The sequence below is a fragment of the Protopterus annectens genome, chromosome 13.part0 (genome assembly GCF_019279795.1).
Source record: "Protopterus annectens isolate FY-2018-M chromosome 13.part0, PAN1.0, whole genome shotgun sequence".
Classification (NCBI taxonomy): domain Eukaryota; kingdom Metazoa; phylum Chordata; order Ceratodontiformes; family Protopteridae; genus Protopterus; species Protopterus annectens.
Window position 1 is genome coordinate 562,258,859 of NC_056747.1, and position 18,323 is coordinate 562,277,181.

Below are 18,323 nucleotides of genomic sequence, written 5' to 3' on the forward strand. Positions count from 1 at the left end.
TGCTTGTTTTTCAAGGAAGCAGCACATTAGTGCTCATCACGCTCCCACAGTCTCAGCTACCAAAATCAGTCAATTTAATGTGAAATTCAGTACAAAACCACATATTTTAGGGAAGTAATGAGCTGGTCAGCTTACAGAACACATACACTGATGCAAGTGACTTTCAAGTAAATGCAATGTCTAAAAAATTACCCTTCTACGATCTCAGAGTACCATGAGGTTGTATGTTTCCTCTAATTGCTCTTAAATTAGTACATTCCCTGTTTATAGCTGTGTTTTTTTTTTCAAAGCATGTTTGAGTGCGTTCTGGAAAACTATCCAGAATACAATAACTGCAGAGGAAATGGTAAAGCGAGACTTGATAATTTTGGAAGAAGATATGGAGAGTGGAGGCAACTGGAAAAAATGCGACTTGACATGAAATGATGATTAGAAGGTGCTAAGACTCAACATGAAATAAAATGGAACTACTTTAGAAGGGATTTTCTACAATTTAAGATATTAGGGCTGCTGGATATGTCATGTCTGGATGCATTTGAAATTGCTGATTCTGATTTTTTTGCACGAACAGTATAACACTGTAATAAAGCAAAAATAGCATGAATTTTGCAAAAAAGACAGTCAAGACATGGGCACTTATCTTACACTAATCAAGCACTGGTTTAACACCAGAAAATAATGGCAGGAAAGAGTGGACTGTTTGGATTTCCTTAAAAGAAATATGCTCTGGACTTGGTTTACAAACATATGTCTGCACTAACTCTAGCCAAGGGAAAATATGGCAAACAAAGAATAATTTTATTACAGTCTGTTACATGATATGAAAAGTAGCAAGATTTACAGTAATTGTGGGGCAGCTAGGAAAGTAATGTACTGAAGGTTGAAGAAAAAACATTTTTTTTAAGATTATGATTTTTCTGAAGCTAACTTACTGCAGAACTTCCAATTTGTAAAGATATTTAAAGAGTGCAAAACATGCAACGCTAGAATCAAAAGACCTTACCAATTGCCCTGAAACTAATTTTCCCAGAGGGCTTGCATGTAATAATTTGGGCAAAGTTGCAAATAGCCAGGCTAAAAAACAAAGTACAGTTTTGTACCTACCATAAATGTAGATGTCCGATAAGTATGCAACTGCAGTCCTGACATATGGGCTGTCCTGCCTCAGGCAGCCCTTCGGTCGGCCAGATTCCAAAGTCTGGGTCCGGCGTCAGCTGATGTCTCCCTTTCCCCGACGTCAGAGCGCCTGGGGTATAAAAACGTCAGCCGACGCCATCTTCTTCAGTCTTTCTTGCCACGTGGTGCCCGAAGCAGAAGCAGTTCGCAAGTGCCGGTCGACCAGCTCCTGTGTTTTCAGCTACTGAAGTCTTCAAAAAAGCTAAGTATCCCATTGGGGACCTTTTCTTGCCTCAGCCGATGTCAGATAAAAGTGAAAAAGTTAATAATTGTTTAACTTGTGGGAAACAAATGCCTCATAAGGATTTCCACTCTTACTGCCTACCTTGCCTAGGTCCAGAACACAACGTCTCGGCCTGTGCAGCTTGTGCCTCTTTCAATAGACGCACTCTTAGGCGTCGGTCTGAGTTTGCACAGGATTATTTTGGGGAAGATTTCTGTTATATCATGCCGTTGGACCTTCCGACAGCACATTTACCTAAAAAACGGAAGGATAAGGACCGACACCCGCGGTCTCGGCCGACACCACGCTTAGGCCTATCGCGAGTGTCTCGGTCTCTTCTGAGTCAGTTTCGCAACAGCTACGGACCGACGACACCGCTCCACCGGTTACTTCGGTACCGGAGGCCAGCTCGGTGCCGGTTTCTGTGCTCCCCTCTGAGACCGTAGCCCAGGATATTTCTGACAAGATCATTAAATAAGGGAGCTATATTACTTTATTTGCTCTTTGTTTACATTCTTAGTTCCATTAGGCCAGTGTCTTCTTTTCGGGGAAACCCAAGGTGGTGTTTATATTTATGTATATTTGTCCAAGGCACTAGGGGAATGTCTCATACTCTTTTTGGCCACTAGGTGGTAGTGGAGGTTTGATGTCAAGGTCAACGTTTGCCAAGACGGAGGAGGAAAGCAAACAGCAGGTTGAGTGTGGAGTGATGCTGAAAACCTAATAACTACAAAATGATCCTGCAAGTCAGGAGACCGATATTAGAGAATTGGAGGAAAGATCTGGGAAACATCTGTTGAAGATGGACTGAGGTGAGCAGAATGCTGAGAAGGAAGTAAATTGGAGTACTACGGTGAAGTGCATACTGGGAGAGGTAACAGAGGAGATGCTGATAAATGAATCAGGAGAAGGAGATAAATTACCAGAAGGTACTGGCAGCAGCTTGGGGATATACTAGGCCAGTAGAGCTGGTTATAAAAGTATGCCTTCTAAAATGGTGGTGCTGTGTGCACTAGGAAAACTCTTTTATAAGCAGAAATGGTAAAGGCAAGAACGATGCTGTGATCACAAGTGAAAGAAATGGACTGATACAAGGACAACAAAATTAAAAGAGGAGACCAGTAGTAAGAATCAAAACAAAGAACAGTGACACTATTAACAGGTATGAAGTTATGGACAGAATTATTTGAACTTTGGAGTTTAAAATAAAGGGCACAGTAGCATTTAGACCTTTGCGAGTTGAATTTTGAAACTTAATTTACATGAAACAGAAAAAGAGAGAGTTCATTGTCACCATGGGATGAGTTTATTTTTCAGAACTTAAGACTGCAGTTAAGGAAGAAAATAAATGTGCAATTCAGTACCTTGGACATAGAGGAACTTGAGTTAAAGACTTTTCCTGTCAGTGATTAGGTGCATGAGGTTAAAAATGTATGATGAAAGAAATGTTTGGAAAGCAGGTAGGAGGTATGGGTGAAACTGGATATGTTTTAGGGAAAAATGCAGCATATTTCAAATACTGTAATGATGAATGTTAAACCAGGAACACTAAGGTACTGGGGTCAACTGAAAGCATTTTTTTCTGGGGGTGTAAGGCACTTGGTACAAGACTAATAAAAGATGATGTGGTCTGTGTGGGGAAAGGGGGCATATTACAAAAAAATGTGTAAAGATCTCTAAAAGCCATCATTGCACTACAACTACACTTAAACCCAACTTTTGAGGGGAATACATAAACCACCTCCCCTAAAAAAGAAGCCTCAAAAGGCAATAACTTCACCAATAAAATAATCAACAGTAAAATGAAAATAATATCAAAATGCATAACATCTTGGTAGTTACTTAGCCAAAAAGTTAGAAGCAGCCAAAATGAACTGTTTGAGGCATGAAATAGTACAAAGTGACCAATAATTCTGAAGCAGAGAGTGCTGAAGATGGCATGACCAAGTTTTGTTTTTAATTCATGGTGTAAGCCACAGGACAAGCTGTGTTAAGTGTACAGCCAAAATTGTTGTACTCCATGGAGTCAGTCTTATTGGCAGTGTTAAAAAAAAATCTACTAGTAACAGAAGGTAAAGAAATAAATCTGTTAACACCGCTGCAGATGTCACTGAAACACGGATCACAATGTACTTTCCCAAAGTCATTTTAAAGAATACTGTTTTCAAAATCCATTTTTAAAGATATTCTTATATATATTATTATGCTGCAAGAAGGTTAGTCAAATAATACCGCTATCAATACAACAGAATTTATCCCATCTTATTTCCACCAAAAATGCCAAGAGCACCTCACACGCCCTCTTCTAATCACCTGTCTTTAGGCTGACTCCCCAAATTCGCATAAGAGGAGGAAATAATGGACAAGTACTATACTGCCTTTCATTTGGATAACCAAACAGAAATGTATGAAGATGAGTAACATCATCTTTTCTCTGTGACATCATTGATGGTCTGTGCCATCTAACCTGAAGTTGTACTGCACTGTTGTGTCAAGAGACTAGAAGAATGCACTGATAATAATGCATCTAGTCAAGAAAGATGAAGCTGAGTCATCTGCATTTATGGGAGACTCTTGTGGAATCACACAAAGAAATATATCCCGCAAGAATTAAAGCTATGCTGAAAAAAACAATCGATTAAACACTGTGGTTTCAAAGTAGAACTCACCTGAAAAAAAAACTTTCTACAAGATAATCCAGTAAACTGCTGTTCTTTACGGTCTATTTAAAATAGCTTTTAACAGCATAACTGGGTTTGTCTGACTGTTTCTCCCGAAGCAACTGTATGGATGGACACTCAGCTTTATGTCCCCAAAGGATGGGGGTACTCTAGCCCAATAATGTTTGAGGTGGGGTGGAATCCTACCAAAAACTAAAAACAAATGTACTCCGTGGGAAAAGCACCTGCTCATGTAATTGTGAAGAAACAACCGGACTTCACGTTTCATCACAACTGTCATCCTTGTAACAATACAAGCTGGAACAACATCACATGGTTTAAAATCTGTTTTAAAAAAGTGCAAGAGTGGCACAGTATGTCCAGCACCAAACATTACAGCCCCTCACATTCCTAATTTGAACTCTACCAGTCATGCTGCTTTGTTAAGAACTGTCAATACTAAACATGGATGCCGTTTGTGGACATAAGACTTCATTTACTTTAGCATGAAGCACTAAATGAAACATAAGAGAAACACTAAACACCACCTATGTAGTCAAAAGGTAATGTTTGGTCAGCTAAAAATATTTCCAGTGTGTGTATCTTGACAAATAAGTGCAAAAGAGAGCCTCTTAAGTACTAAATAGAGCTGGTTTATTCAATAATGGATGCAAAAAAACAGCCTCTCAAATCTGACAAAAGTATTTACTTTAAGCCATGTTTTTAGGGAACTGGGGTGAATAACAAGCTGCACACTAAACATTTAGTTTTAAGCAGTGTGTCATACCTTGTGGAAAGATGCTGACAAACATGGGTCTCCTTTGCCAGAGATGTGTGTACCCTGCCACATTTCAGTCTCGAGTTCTTTGACAGCATATTAATTGCCATTAATAACCAAACAATCAAAGAATCACTTGGGTCACAAATTATTTACCCCTTTCATCTTTTATCAAGACATCTGACTGAACATCCATTAAAACAGGTCTACTTATAGATCAGCACAAAGTCACATGATCACATAAGCACAAAAGGCAGAGTTTATAATTTAGCAACTCCAGGGCTTACATTTGCCCTAACTCAAGCTGCAAATTCAATTCCTTTCCTTCAAGCCAATTGTTAACATCTACTTTGAAGTAACTAGTTTTGACCCAGTCAAGCACAAAAAAAATGTTTTACAATTCATACACGCTGTAGAGTGCTTGTACACAGCATTATTGTCATTTTTTGACAGCCTGTACATGTTCATGTACCTACTTGAGAGTTTCATGGTAGCTTTTCCTAGACAGCAGGAGTCACAACTCTCCCAGACTGTAATGCATACAAATCCCTGTAGTAACTATGGATCTAGCCTTATTAATTTTATACTCACACAGAGAATATTTTTCATGTATGTTCACACCTTACAAACCCCACACAAGACTATTCACAGTCATCTATACTCTGAGGAACATCTCTGGTTCTGTTTTGAGTAACATCTTAAGGCTACTGTTTTTTTTCTTAAAGATGAAATTTGGGCCATTCTTTACATTTTTAAGCAATTTGGTGCTGTCCAGAAAAAAATACCAGTTGCTACTCTGTTTTTGATACTGGAACTATGAAGGAAAAAGTCCAGATAAATGCTTTTTGCAAAGTTACTACATCTTTAGCTTCCTTAAAAATATAGTCCATCAACGTTTCACTGCATCTTTTACATCTGTTTAATATTTTTAGCTCTAAAATATATAATCTTCAGAAGTGAGACTGAAAAGACTGACAGCTTGGCTTTTTATAATTTTGTTTTTCAAATGTGGGTGGCGGCAACTCTTTGCATGTAGAGAGCATTAGAAAACATTGGTTTTCAGTAAATTCTGGATACCAAAATCCCTGTAACCCTCAAACAAAACTGCTATGATCATGAACTTGATACTCTCAATCAACCAGTTCACTTATCTCATCAGTAGCTTTACTTCTACAGTAATTGATTAGAACACTGCATAACATATGATGTCAAGGATCAAACCATGTTTTTCTAATAATGAAGTAGCATAAAGTGAACAGAGCAATTTGAATATATTAGGTTCTATAAAATGCACATACGTTCATTCAAATATGCAGAAAGCCCAAATGTAACAATGAAATGTTTAAAATGATTAGATTCACTAACCATAAATTATAATATGTCAAACTTGCTTGTAAGGTGAGAGTGTGTTGTTCTCTTCTAGGTACTTTATAGGCACTTCTCTCTGAATATCAATAGGGGGCCTTTGCCTGGTAAGGTATCCATACAACCTATTTTATTTCTAAAATTAAAATACTAATTAAAAATAAAATAGTGGCAAAAGACAGTAGGAAGTAAACAGGGGCCAGCATTCAAAAAGATGCAATGACTTGAGCACAAGCTTTGCACAATTAAGCAGCATTATTTGGGAACACAGGGAGACATGGAATATCTAAATCAAGACTTGCAGAGCTTCAGTGCAGCTAGCTGATTTCTCAGACAAATAAATGTGCAGTGCACATCTATGCAAGTGGACAGAGCGGTATTGTGAAACTGTGCATGTATACAGTGCCATGCAGTGAAATTCAAATACAGAAGCACAAGGCACAATATATAGTGTGATCTTGCAAGAATGTCAAACATGCACTCAGACCACTACAGCTGAAGTATGCAGCAGCTTTGCCTTTTTTCACACTGCATACAGACATAAGAGAATATTGATAATAGTGCAAATAAAATGGGGTAGGACAGTGTGCAGCGGTAGACAGACACACACATATGGAACAGGAAACACAAACGAGTGGAACTGTGCACTCTAGGACAGGGAGGCACAGGGCAGACAGAGATACAGAGGAGACAGATGGTGATGGGAAGAATTAGACAATGTAAAGGTTACGGGGAAGGACAAAAGAGTAAGGGAGCACACATGACAGGGGATAGGGTGAGGTACAAGCAACAGTGTATAGTCTCCTATCCTGGCCTAAAGGGACATTACAGGGATCTTTCAACATCTGACAGATCAGAGTGGCCTACTGTATGGGCCACACCCACACCTGGTGGTCTGACTAGGGTCTAGCTGGCTGAGCAATGCCCTCCAGGAAGCTCTCTACCTTGACCCTGTATCAGCCACTGATCTCTCCACTAACTGCTCCAGAGGAGCCACAGCAGGTAACAGGTGGGCAATATTTTTAGTAAGGGAGAGTATCCCCTCCACAGTGCCAGCCTCATAACTCAGTCATGCACCACAGCCAGAGCCATGGCAGAAGCAGGACACATTTGTGGTAACTTCTAAATATATCTATCACCTGAATCTGCAGTTATCAAACACAATGGGAAGTTAGCCATAAATTATGCTTATCATGACATTGGACTGAATATATTTAAAACACACACCAGCACATATCAGAGTAATGTGACAAGAGTAAGGTAAGATGGGATAACAGCAGATGCAATCAACACATATGTCTCCTTAGTGTGTGATAAGCAGCAGGCAAGTGCATTTCTTCTGCACATACTTAAACAGAATATAGCACAGTTACACAACAGGCAGTGTTTCAGGCACTGGGAGATAAAAAGATAGAACGACAAAATCCCACAATATAATAGAACTTTGCAGAAACTAAAATGGAAGTTAGTATACATATTACATTTAGTGCTACCAACTCTGCCTACACCTACCACAGATATGCAGACAGTACCAGACACATTTCCTATCACGACCTTCACAAATACTTCCCAGTTGCAACCAAGTTGAAAACACGATAAAAGAGAAAAAAAATACAGTGCTCTTCACTTACTATACTATTTCAAGGGTTATTGCCTAAATTGTGCTTACAATGCATGCTTATCATCACGTTATCATTAAGATGCCTACATTGATTCGCCCCATTTTGGTGATGAACATAAATGAGGATAACTCCTCAGCCAGGTAATACCAACTATCAATCTGTTCTGAATGCACCAATAAAGGGGCCTAGTAGGTGTTCCTTGAAATGACTGAACGGAATAGAGCATAATATTGCTTTCCTTGAAGCACTATGCTGGAGTTCTCCAACTAGCACTTTCAGAAGCTGCCATACATAAATCTCCTCTGAAAACTGTCACTTTTACAAGGAACAAAAACATAGCCCAATAATCATGCTTAAAATAGGATTTATTAACCCCAAGTAGCATTGCACTCTGAGGTAGCACAAAGTGTACAGCAATCCAAATTCCAAACATGAGCTCAGGTCCAAGAGCTGTATCTAAAAAGTATAGGCATTAAGCTGCATTTTAAATTATGGCTGTGTGGCAGCAAAGGAAAGCAAGTCACAGGCATTTATGTAACCTGACCAAACTTGCCTACCCAGCACACAGACGAGTATGAAACAGCACAGTCGTTTTGGTAAGTCACCATTTTATAGCAAAGTCATTTAGGTTTGACAAGTTATTGTATACTTGGATAGCAACATCAGAAACAGCAGCAGCATTAACTGGACCTATATAAGTAGTTTAAGGAGGAACACAGCATGATAAAGTGTGTGATAAGCTGTTTTTGACTACTTTCTTAGCCCATGCACTGAAATTTGCACTACAAAAGGCTAGCAACCGGAATACTAATGCTTGCATGTGTGTATGATCTGTATATTGTACTGGGAAAAAGGCAGCCAATAATATCAGGATAACCTGTTTCTGTACATGTTAGTCACTGTTATGGTGATCTTATGACCGCATAACCTTTTTGCAGGCCTATCGTTCAGTGTACATCAGTCATATCTGTACACATGTACCCCCCCAAACACACATACACTTAAACACAATGCATTAGGGTAGGAGTGTCTCACTTGCATTTACCAAGTTAATCCTAACTGCTTGTAGTGGGGAAGACTGCTTTACTCTACATGTACCTGTTGTCAAATACATCCCTACATCTGTCATATGGCATACCCCTATAGCTGTCCCCATGACTACAGTAAGATATAACTATGTTAACCTTTTCTCTGCAACTGTTATGCCATCAGTCACAGCAGCATGAAGTCTACACTTCTGTGTCATGTATTTACAAGTGTGTCTGTCTGTAGGATGTCACTGACGGCAGAAGCTGGACAATTTCAGCTGTGCTTAAACAGCCATATCTTACTACAGGCATTACAGCAGAGTGCGCCTCCAGGCGTTTCTGCATTTACCTCCTACTGCACCACTAGGCATCAAATACTGCTTGTCCATATTTGCATTTACAATTCCAAAACCATGTTACATATAAGGTATCACAATATTTTATCTTGAAGCATACATGATGGCAAACACAATTATACTGATATCTGACCTCTGTCAATGAGTACATGTTAGAACTGTAAAGTGATAACTACATTTTTTTAAAGACTCAAGCCAAATCAACTAGGAGTTAAAGGTACACTCCAACGAGCTGTACTTGAGGGAATGAGTTGAGACATATGAACGGTGCCTGTTGGGGATAGGGGAGGCTGACCATGTCTGTAGGAAACCAGGTGTGGCACACAGTAGTCCATGATCTTAAAAGTTGTGGAGGGGGGGCCACATCTTTATTTGTTAACTGGGTTGGTCCAACGGAGCTAAAGCCTATTTTGAGTGGAGTCATGAGGAAAAAAGCTCCATATACTTATACAATTTTATGAAAATAAGCAAAAGTAAAAATAAACAAAGATACGAAAATCAAACAATGGCAATATCTAACAGTTTACAAATTTGAGAAAATCCAAAACAATTATGTACATAACTATGGTAGATACAACAGACCACAATATGGGAAATAACTTTATACATGCGCTTATTACATAAGGAATAGATGTTAAAGCTGTTTAAGCCTTAACCTCCTAAATGTGTTAGGTAGTAGTAGTAGTAGGGGAAGAAAAAAGTAGCAGAACGAAGAGGTGAGGGTGTATATGTTGGGTCATGACAAGGGCACATCCACGATTTAGCAAGACAATTTTTTAGTTCTTTTTTTTAAAGTATTGGAGTGTGTAATGCTTATGTTGAGTGGGAGTTTGTTCCAAATACTGAATATTTGTAGAATAATTTCCAAATAGATTTATTGGGAATCTGCATATGACAGTATTATAACAAGAATCCTATTGACATGACATACTGTGCTAAAGCAAAGGTGCATTCTATAACAGCTGCAAGGTCACCTGGGGATTAACTGAAAACAGCATGAAGCAGATGAGTGCTCTGTGTTTAAAGTGGGTATACCCATTACTTGACAGACGTACAGGAAATTACACCATCACGAAGTTGCACAGATGAACTCTAACATGAGTGTAGCATTCAGGATCAATCAGCAGATGTGCTGCAGTATCACACAGGCACAATATGGTGCAATCTAGTTCAGCATGGATTTGACTGCTGTGCTGTGTGGCATCCATGACAATATGGAAGCCAGACATACAGTAATGATGGAACTTATAAGGTTCACGGTGGCCCCACATTGCTTCCATGTCCACCTAAGCTCTGGTTTATTTGTTGTTCCACAGGTATCTTTCCCCCAGAAAAGCACTGGCAAGCTATGCTCCATTTGCTTGATCAGTAGATACCACTCCTGAGAGGATGAATTCTCATCCCCTTCAATAAGGTCTAAAGGCATTTTGCTTTAGTGAGACATGCATTCTACAGAAGGTATGATTGCCTCCCATCAGTACTTGCCACAGTTTCAGGTCCTGCAGCTGACTGAGCTTCTCCATGTTACTGACATCCTCAGACCTAGAAGGCCAGTGGGGGTCATACAGCTCTATGGCCTCCTTTTGTTTTTCCTTTCTCTTGGAGGAAATATCTGGCTGACTGCTGTCCAAAGATATGGAGACTTTAGAAAACAAGACCACAAGTCACTTTCTGATAATGTAAGCCTAGACAACAATTTCTCTCACTCACAAACAATTGGGCCTAAATTCCTGACTGATCTCAAATACATATAACTCATGCTGTAAGCCAAGTCAGAGTGTATACTTGTTATGTCTGACTTTAAATGAAGTCGGTCAGTTACACAATTTCTTTTTTGGTGCATGCCCAATACCTCTGTATCAAATTAGGACATCCGAGAAATGTCTACCATAGCTATAGCAAAAGAACATCAATTATCAGATATTAGGTAAACAACAGCTGCTAACCATATAATGATAGAAAAGGAGGTACCTCACTGGGCTTGCATATATGACTGATGCCTGAACTCCAAGTTATGGCCCTAGCCCAATGGACTAACCGAACACCCTGTACAACATGCAACTTGTATACCAGGAAAGAACTGATGGTGATGGTTTATCATCCTTTACAGCAGAAGCATGAAGTTGTTTGTGAAGTTGATGTGGTCTGGTCTGGGGGTACAGATCCTTGGCTCTAAAACTCTAGCCAGTCCAGACCCCCACCTGTGCCAGAGATACCTAAAATAATGACTGCAGCTGTGAACCACACAAAGAATATTTCAGAGCTTTTGAAATTCAAGAAACCACTTCAACTCATTTAATAAGTGGCTTTCCCTACTAAACAAAGCTGAGCAAAGATACCACTAGTGTTCTAATTGGTTGCATGTCAACCAGGGCTTGGTTTTTAATATCTTCTATACAAGGCAATACCATATCCTGCAATAATAAAACGGTAATTGTGTGTATATAGCTACAAAGCTATGATCTGAAAATGCTGAGATAAAGCTGAAGCATTTCATTACACTATTCTCCAGTTTCTTTCCACAGGAAAAGGACAGCAGATTTCAATGAAATATTACTATTTGTGGACTATAAAAGGAAGTATAAGCCAGGTTACTTTAAAGAGAGTGGCAAATGACTAGTGTCAGATTACACAGAAAGCACATATTTGAATGTTGCATTAACTATTTTCATGTTGATAAAGGAAATGCACAAATAAATGTGCAAACTGAAGTGGAAAAGAAACAAAGACCAACAGAAAATCATACAGGCCTTACCACTGGCACGCTATCATTCCTTCCAGTTACAGACAATGAAAGAAATCGGACAGTCCTCTCCCTATTTCCACCACTGAGGCAAGAAAAGATGAAAATCCTTCAATGGTTAGGAGCCCAAAATAAACCAAAGGATAGAGGGTGACATGAAAACTGGTCACAAGAAACTGAAAACTACAAATTAAAAGAGGAGCTAAACAAGAGCTATTGTAAAAGTACATTACCTGTAAGTAACTATCATTTAATTTCAAGAAGTTCCGACTGTGACTGAACACACACAAGACAACAAACAATTAGAATGTAGGTGCTATATAAACTGTTAATGTTTTCATTGTCACTTTTCAGCCACAATGATCACAGTTAATCAGAGCAATAGTTCCTAGGGATAACTGCAAAACAAGGTAAAGTTGGTGATATTTCATCTTGCTGTCAGAGCACTAAAATTGAAGAAAAAAGCACTGGAGGGAAAATGTGCAGCATGCAGCCTACCTTAACTTCAATGAAGTCTGGTTTTCCCAGGGCAGCAAGTTCTGCATAGGCTTTAATTTCATCCACATTCCAAGCCTTTACCAGCGTCAGACGGTAAACTGTACGTTGTTTCTGAAACGGATTAAAAGGTGATGCATTAAACTGCATATTACGCTTCACGGTACAAATGCCTAGTAAAGTGACTCACAATCCACGTACTTGTAAAAACACAGATAACATTATGCGAACCCTTAAGCAAGTACATTACTTGCTAATTATTCAAAATGATTGAAACACCTAGTACAAGTAACCAAAAAAAAATCTAACATTCAACAAATAAAAATATCACAGGAATTCAAACCATCCAGTACAACATCGATGAGATAATTAATAATATAATAAAACAAGAGTAAAAATAATATTTTCAAAATATTCATGGTCAGGCTGTTGGTAAATATGTGGTTTATTCCATAGGTGGAATGGCTTGGTCATGAGGATAAAGCCCTAATAGCTAAAAATAAAATATAATCATGGGTAATTCAAGCAGCACCTACACCAACATAATGGAAAGTTTAGGAAAAACTCAGTTCAACAAGCATGCTACTGGGAGGCAGGAAGAAACTGCAGGGGAAAAAAAAAAGAAAAACAAAAGCATGGGAAGAACATGCAGATTTCACAAGTAAATAAAGGCTAGCACTGTACTTCAAACGCTGGTGCTGTGGGCCACAAATTTAAGCAATGGACCCACCATGCTGCCCAGTGGCCAGCTAAGCACAGCTGTACTAGAACAACCTTAGCCAATGCACTGCTTTCTTTTCTCTCTACCCATTAGAGATACTTGTATGTATTTATTAAATGGAAGAGTGGATGAATGCTAGTCGATTGTTGTCAGCTACAACCCAAGACTAAAGACATTTAAACAGGTAGAGGTATAACAACTGAAAATATAACAAAAGAAAATGCTTATTCATAGTAGTACTATTAGACTTCAAGCAAAACTGATGAGTGTTAAGTTGCTATGAAATTAAATCACAGCACGTTCTTACTCAGATTTCTGAAACAAAACACTGTACATAGCTCACCTGCAGTAGGTAGTATAAAATCATGTAAATCTAGGTGCACTGAAAAATGACTCAGTAACTCATGGTATTTCTGTTGCATATAAAACATGCACAATGTGGATGCAAAAGTGTGCCTTAAGAATTCTGTGAACCTCAGGGATGAATAGTAGTGTTTTAAATTCCAGAAGGAGCAAGTTCAGTATTCAGAACTTATGACAGAGAAGGATTTTTTTGGCTTTGGAAAAATGCCTTGGTACAGTCAGTATGACTTTTGCGTTTTTGTGAAGACTTTAACTGCCTAATGGGAAATGGCAGTTTAATACATATTACATGACTTACTGGCAGTGTCTATGTAAGAGAACATGTACAAGACTGTTTGCTATTTATGACAGAAAGCTTATCTGCCATCTGTAGGGTAAAGCTTTGATTTGCACTTACTGGAAAATCAGTGTGGGCAGAAAGGTTTTGATAGTCTTGTGTCTGCTTTGTTGTAATACACATTTTAATAATGTTGGTAAAAATTAGACAGTGTCATTCTTTACCACCACCTACATGCACTGTGTTCTTGTTATGTAAAACAAAGTTGCTTCAGTGTTTTGTCCTAAGTTAAAGTGAGAGAAAAAAATGATGCAAACCACTCTTCTAATGATTTACTTAAAAGAACTAAGCCATGGATAATCAGATTAGTTCTTTGATCAATGCATACAGATTTGCAACAAAAATAAAATCACTCAAGAGTTCTACACATCATTCAGTGTACTTCTGTTTAGGCAGCATGCCACTCATATCCACTTCCAGATGTGATCCACACTCCACAACAGTCGGTGCCTCAAGTGTGTGAAACAAAATGAGGCTAAATATTATTATTTTTTTTGACAACACAATTCTTGCTTAGTAAGCAACAGAAACAGCACATTGCTCAAAGGAATGTATAACAGTACAAGTTAAAGCCAGCTTCACTTAGTAAGCAGTGGTCCCCTTTGAGAATACAACTGCTCCATGTGGCAGTGCCTTTTAATTTAACAACCTTCTCTAACACCTCCTTTCTGCAAAAACTTAAAAATAACTGCATTTGTACTTGTAATGAGAATTTTGACAGGATATCCTTTATTTCTGGCTTTCAGTTGCTTACTACCCCTAAATGGCTAGTAGTACATGCTCAAAATTCACAACAAAGTCAAAAGCACCTAAGCAGCAAAAAGTAAACACTACTTAAGGTGACTGCTAACATTCCAGTATGACAACTGAGACAAACATCACAACAAATGAGTGTGCTAAATTAAGATATGTAAATAACATTCCTCTTCAAACAATACAGCAAAGTTTCCAGTCAAAACTGTTTTTTTCCCCACATGCAGGTATTATAAACAGAATCAGACTACCATGTAATCACAGTTTGATGAAAGGAGATACTGTCAACCCAGCTAGCTGGAACTTTGTAAATAATTATATGTCATTTGCGAATATCAAAATGATTTACATAAGATGCTTGTGTTACAACTGTATTAGAACTTTATGTCATGTCTGTATCAAGCTGGTTTGTACAGAAGTGTGTAGAAAAGGTATTTTATAAAGTGTTTGTGTTTGAAATGTAACCAAGTGCCCTGCTGGAGGAAAGAAGAAATGTACATGCACTATTGTAACTGTCTAAATGTATATATTTTAACAGTGGAAGCTGGAATACAGGAGGTTGACTTCAGTCCAGCAAATTTTATGAAAATAGCTGAAATTAAATTACTTTACAGGCTGCGCAATAAACAATGGTATCTTTCAGTTTTCAGTGCAGCTATAGACACAGTCTGTGCTAAGAAGCTTTCTGTATTGTCTTCAGAGTGAACTAATTACTAGCTTTGAAAGCAAGAATAAATGCAATTGTTTTATGACTTCCAGCATTTCCACAGGTAGATACTAAATACTGCCAGCTTCCAGCAGTGGGGGTTTCACCTGGGAACTAGTCAGATGACAAGAAATGATGTCATTCTTCAAGCCAACCCAGCAGTACTGTTTGAGATATTAATCTGAGGAGCTTCTTAGTGAGACAGAGCAACTGTATTCTGTGTTGGACCTGACGACAACTAGAAGATCCATTCACCACATCAGCCTTGCTCTAATGAAGTAAGTTTCTAGGAAACAGTATAAATCTCTTAGATATATCAGGAATATTGTAAAGCTTAGTTCAGATGTTTTTCTTTATTTATATGAGATTGTCCTGCAATGTTGTTTTAAATATTTCCTGTGGTTTTGAACTATGTCACTGTGAATGTATATTTAGTATTGTCTTGTTCTTTTATTATTTATTATTAAATATATTTAAACCTTTCATTGTGGCTGATGTTATAGATATTTACGTTTTGAGAGTAACTGCATATTTATTTGGTGACACTGTGTGGGCCACTCCTAATAGCCTTGATTTTGGTCAAACTACCATTTGTATTATTACACAGTAAGATTGGACACCATTTATTAAGGGCCCTAAAGTAGTTAATAAGGCGTTGACTGGTGGCAGTGGTAACTACCTTATAGTCTCAGCAGAAGGGGGCACAGCTAGTAAACCTGTGGTAACCTTTCCCAGGTGTGTGTGTGCGTGTGTGCGTGTGTGTGCGTGTGTGTGTGTGTGTGTGTGTGTGTAAATCAAACCTCAAAGAATGTGTGTCAGCTACTTGGGCAGGGGCTCAAAGCACTGGTTGGACAGAGAAACTGCTGGATGTCTAGGCTTGGTTATTCAGCTGAGATCTCAACTCTATACCTGTACCAGTGAGGAGTCTTACTGGGGATCTGGAGAAAGAGGGAGAAACCAACTGAGTATGGACTATGGTCTCTGTGTCCTCTTAATGGAAACTGCACTTGATGCAGAGAGCTGCATCTGAAAATACTGTGTGTACTTGTCATCCTCCCAGTGAACGTTCCCCAACTGTTGCCAGTGGTGAGGATTGAGGTTCCTTGATTACTTGTCCAGTGGTGGGGCGTCACACACAGGACCATATTTATTGCTCATTTATCTTAAAATAAAACAGCGGCAGTCAGGTAAACATCTTCTTCTTAGTACTGAATTAAGGCACAAATCATTACTGGTGAAGGCTTGCATACTTATTAATATTAGGTTCATAGGTGTGTACTAGGCTAATGGCCCTGGAGCCTTTACAAGCCTAGCCCATAGGATTACCCCTGGCATCGTGCCACTCGACCTTAGTTCCTAGTGCCTCTGTCAAGTACAGCCACTGGAGTGATCCCCGGGGTGAATTTTCTATTTCCCATCCACTCATCAGGATTTCTCTTGAAGAGGGCAAGTGAGGTGCTCTGCTTGACATGTATGGGACGTCTATTTCATAGCATGGGCAGTCTCTGGGTTATGAACCTGTCCCTCCAGCAAGTTCTGTTGATTGTGGTAATGAGGTCTCTGGAGCATGTGGTGTGGAGGGATTTCTTTAAATGTAGCATTTCTGACAGAGCTGGGTCAGACATGGCTTTGTAAGTCAAGCAGAGATCACCTCTAAGTAGGCGATATGAGACAGAGAATAGTTGGAGTTTAAGTGATTAAGGCCTAGGATCCTCTTTGTGAGGTACTTTTATGGCCTCTCCAGTTGTTGCATGTGTCTAGTGAGGTACATGCCAAATGGGGCATTGTGCTCGATCATTGGCCTAATTAGGGAAGAGTAGAGGGAGACAATGACCTCTTTCTTCCTGGATGCAAAACCCTTAGTAATGTGAAATGTGCCACATAGAAGGTCTTTCTGACCACAGTGGCAATGTGGTGGTCAAAAGAGAGGTTTCTGTCAACCTGTGTTCCCAGATCTCTTGCAACACCTTCTGTGTTCAGTGGACTACCATCAGTGAGGTAATTCAAGGGAACCAGGTTTTTCCCATGGGGGAATGACACATTTTTTGGCATTGAGCTTAAGCCCATGGTTCTGACACCAGTCACTGGTCTCACTGAGGCCTTTCTGTGGGATGTCAACATCACTTGGGAAGTTAATAATAGCTCCCAACTTGCAATTGTCTGCGAACTTTGTCAGCTGGAGTCCCTTCCTGTTGGCCTAGACTTCAGAGAAGTAGATACCAAACAAGAGGGGACCCAGGACCAAACCCTGTGGGACTCCACGCATGACTGGTCGGCAGTCTGACTTGGAGTCAGCTACTTTCACACTGTGGGTTCTGTCTGTGAGCCAGTTTGCAACTCACCTAGTGATATAGGTATTGATGCCTAACTTAGTGAGTTTTCTATGATTCCTGAGTGGGGAATGGTATATCAAAGGCCTTGGCCAGATCAAGGTAGGCTGCATGAACCACCTTGCCTTCATCCAGAGCTCTGGTGACAGACTCAAAGAAGTTGACCAAGTTGAGCAGGCATGATCTACCCTTCACAAAACCAAACCGTGTAGGATCCAGAATTTGGAGATTCCCTATATCCTTGTTTATTAGGTCCATGATGGTGTATTCCATAGATCTGCATATCAGGCTCATGGGGCGATAATTCCCGGGGTCTGTAGTCACTCATCCTTTGTGTAGAGGGATGACTGCAGCAGTGCGCCATTCGGTAGGGACAAAACCTGAGGTGAGGCTGTGATTGAACAGGGTACACAGGTGAGGTACCAGTTCATTCTGTAGTTCATGTATAACACAGCCAGGGATATTGTCAGGTCCCATAGAAGCTGTATTCTTGGCCTTGGACAGTGCTGTTTTAACCTGTGCAGCAGTAATACTGGGTGCCTGGCAATCCACTGGTATTGTGATTGGTCCTTTGGTGGTGGTGGTGGGGGGGTAAAGTTAACAGTGAATCTGTCGGCCAGTATATTGGCAATATCTGTTGCCTCGGTATAGGAGGTACCATTGTGCA

At 39.4% G+C, this 18,323-nt stretch overlaps 1 protein-coding gene across 1 annotated transcript in view; it reads right to left on the bottom strand.

The window, feature by feature from the left end:
• The window catches only part of LOC122787469 (S-adenosyl-L-methionine-dependent tRNA 4-demethylwyosine synthase TYW1-like), a 2,539,581-nt gene that overhangs the window by 485,509 nt on the left and 2,035,749 nt on the right, over positions 1-18,323 (bottom strand). Inside the window, exon 14 of the mRNA XM_044054205.1 lies at positions 12,450-12,560. Within this exon, the coding sequence (XP_043910140.1) occupies positions 12,450-12,560 (111 nt within the window). The remainder of the gene's footprint in view (positions 1-12,449; positions 12,561-18,323) is intronic.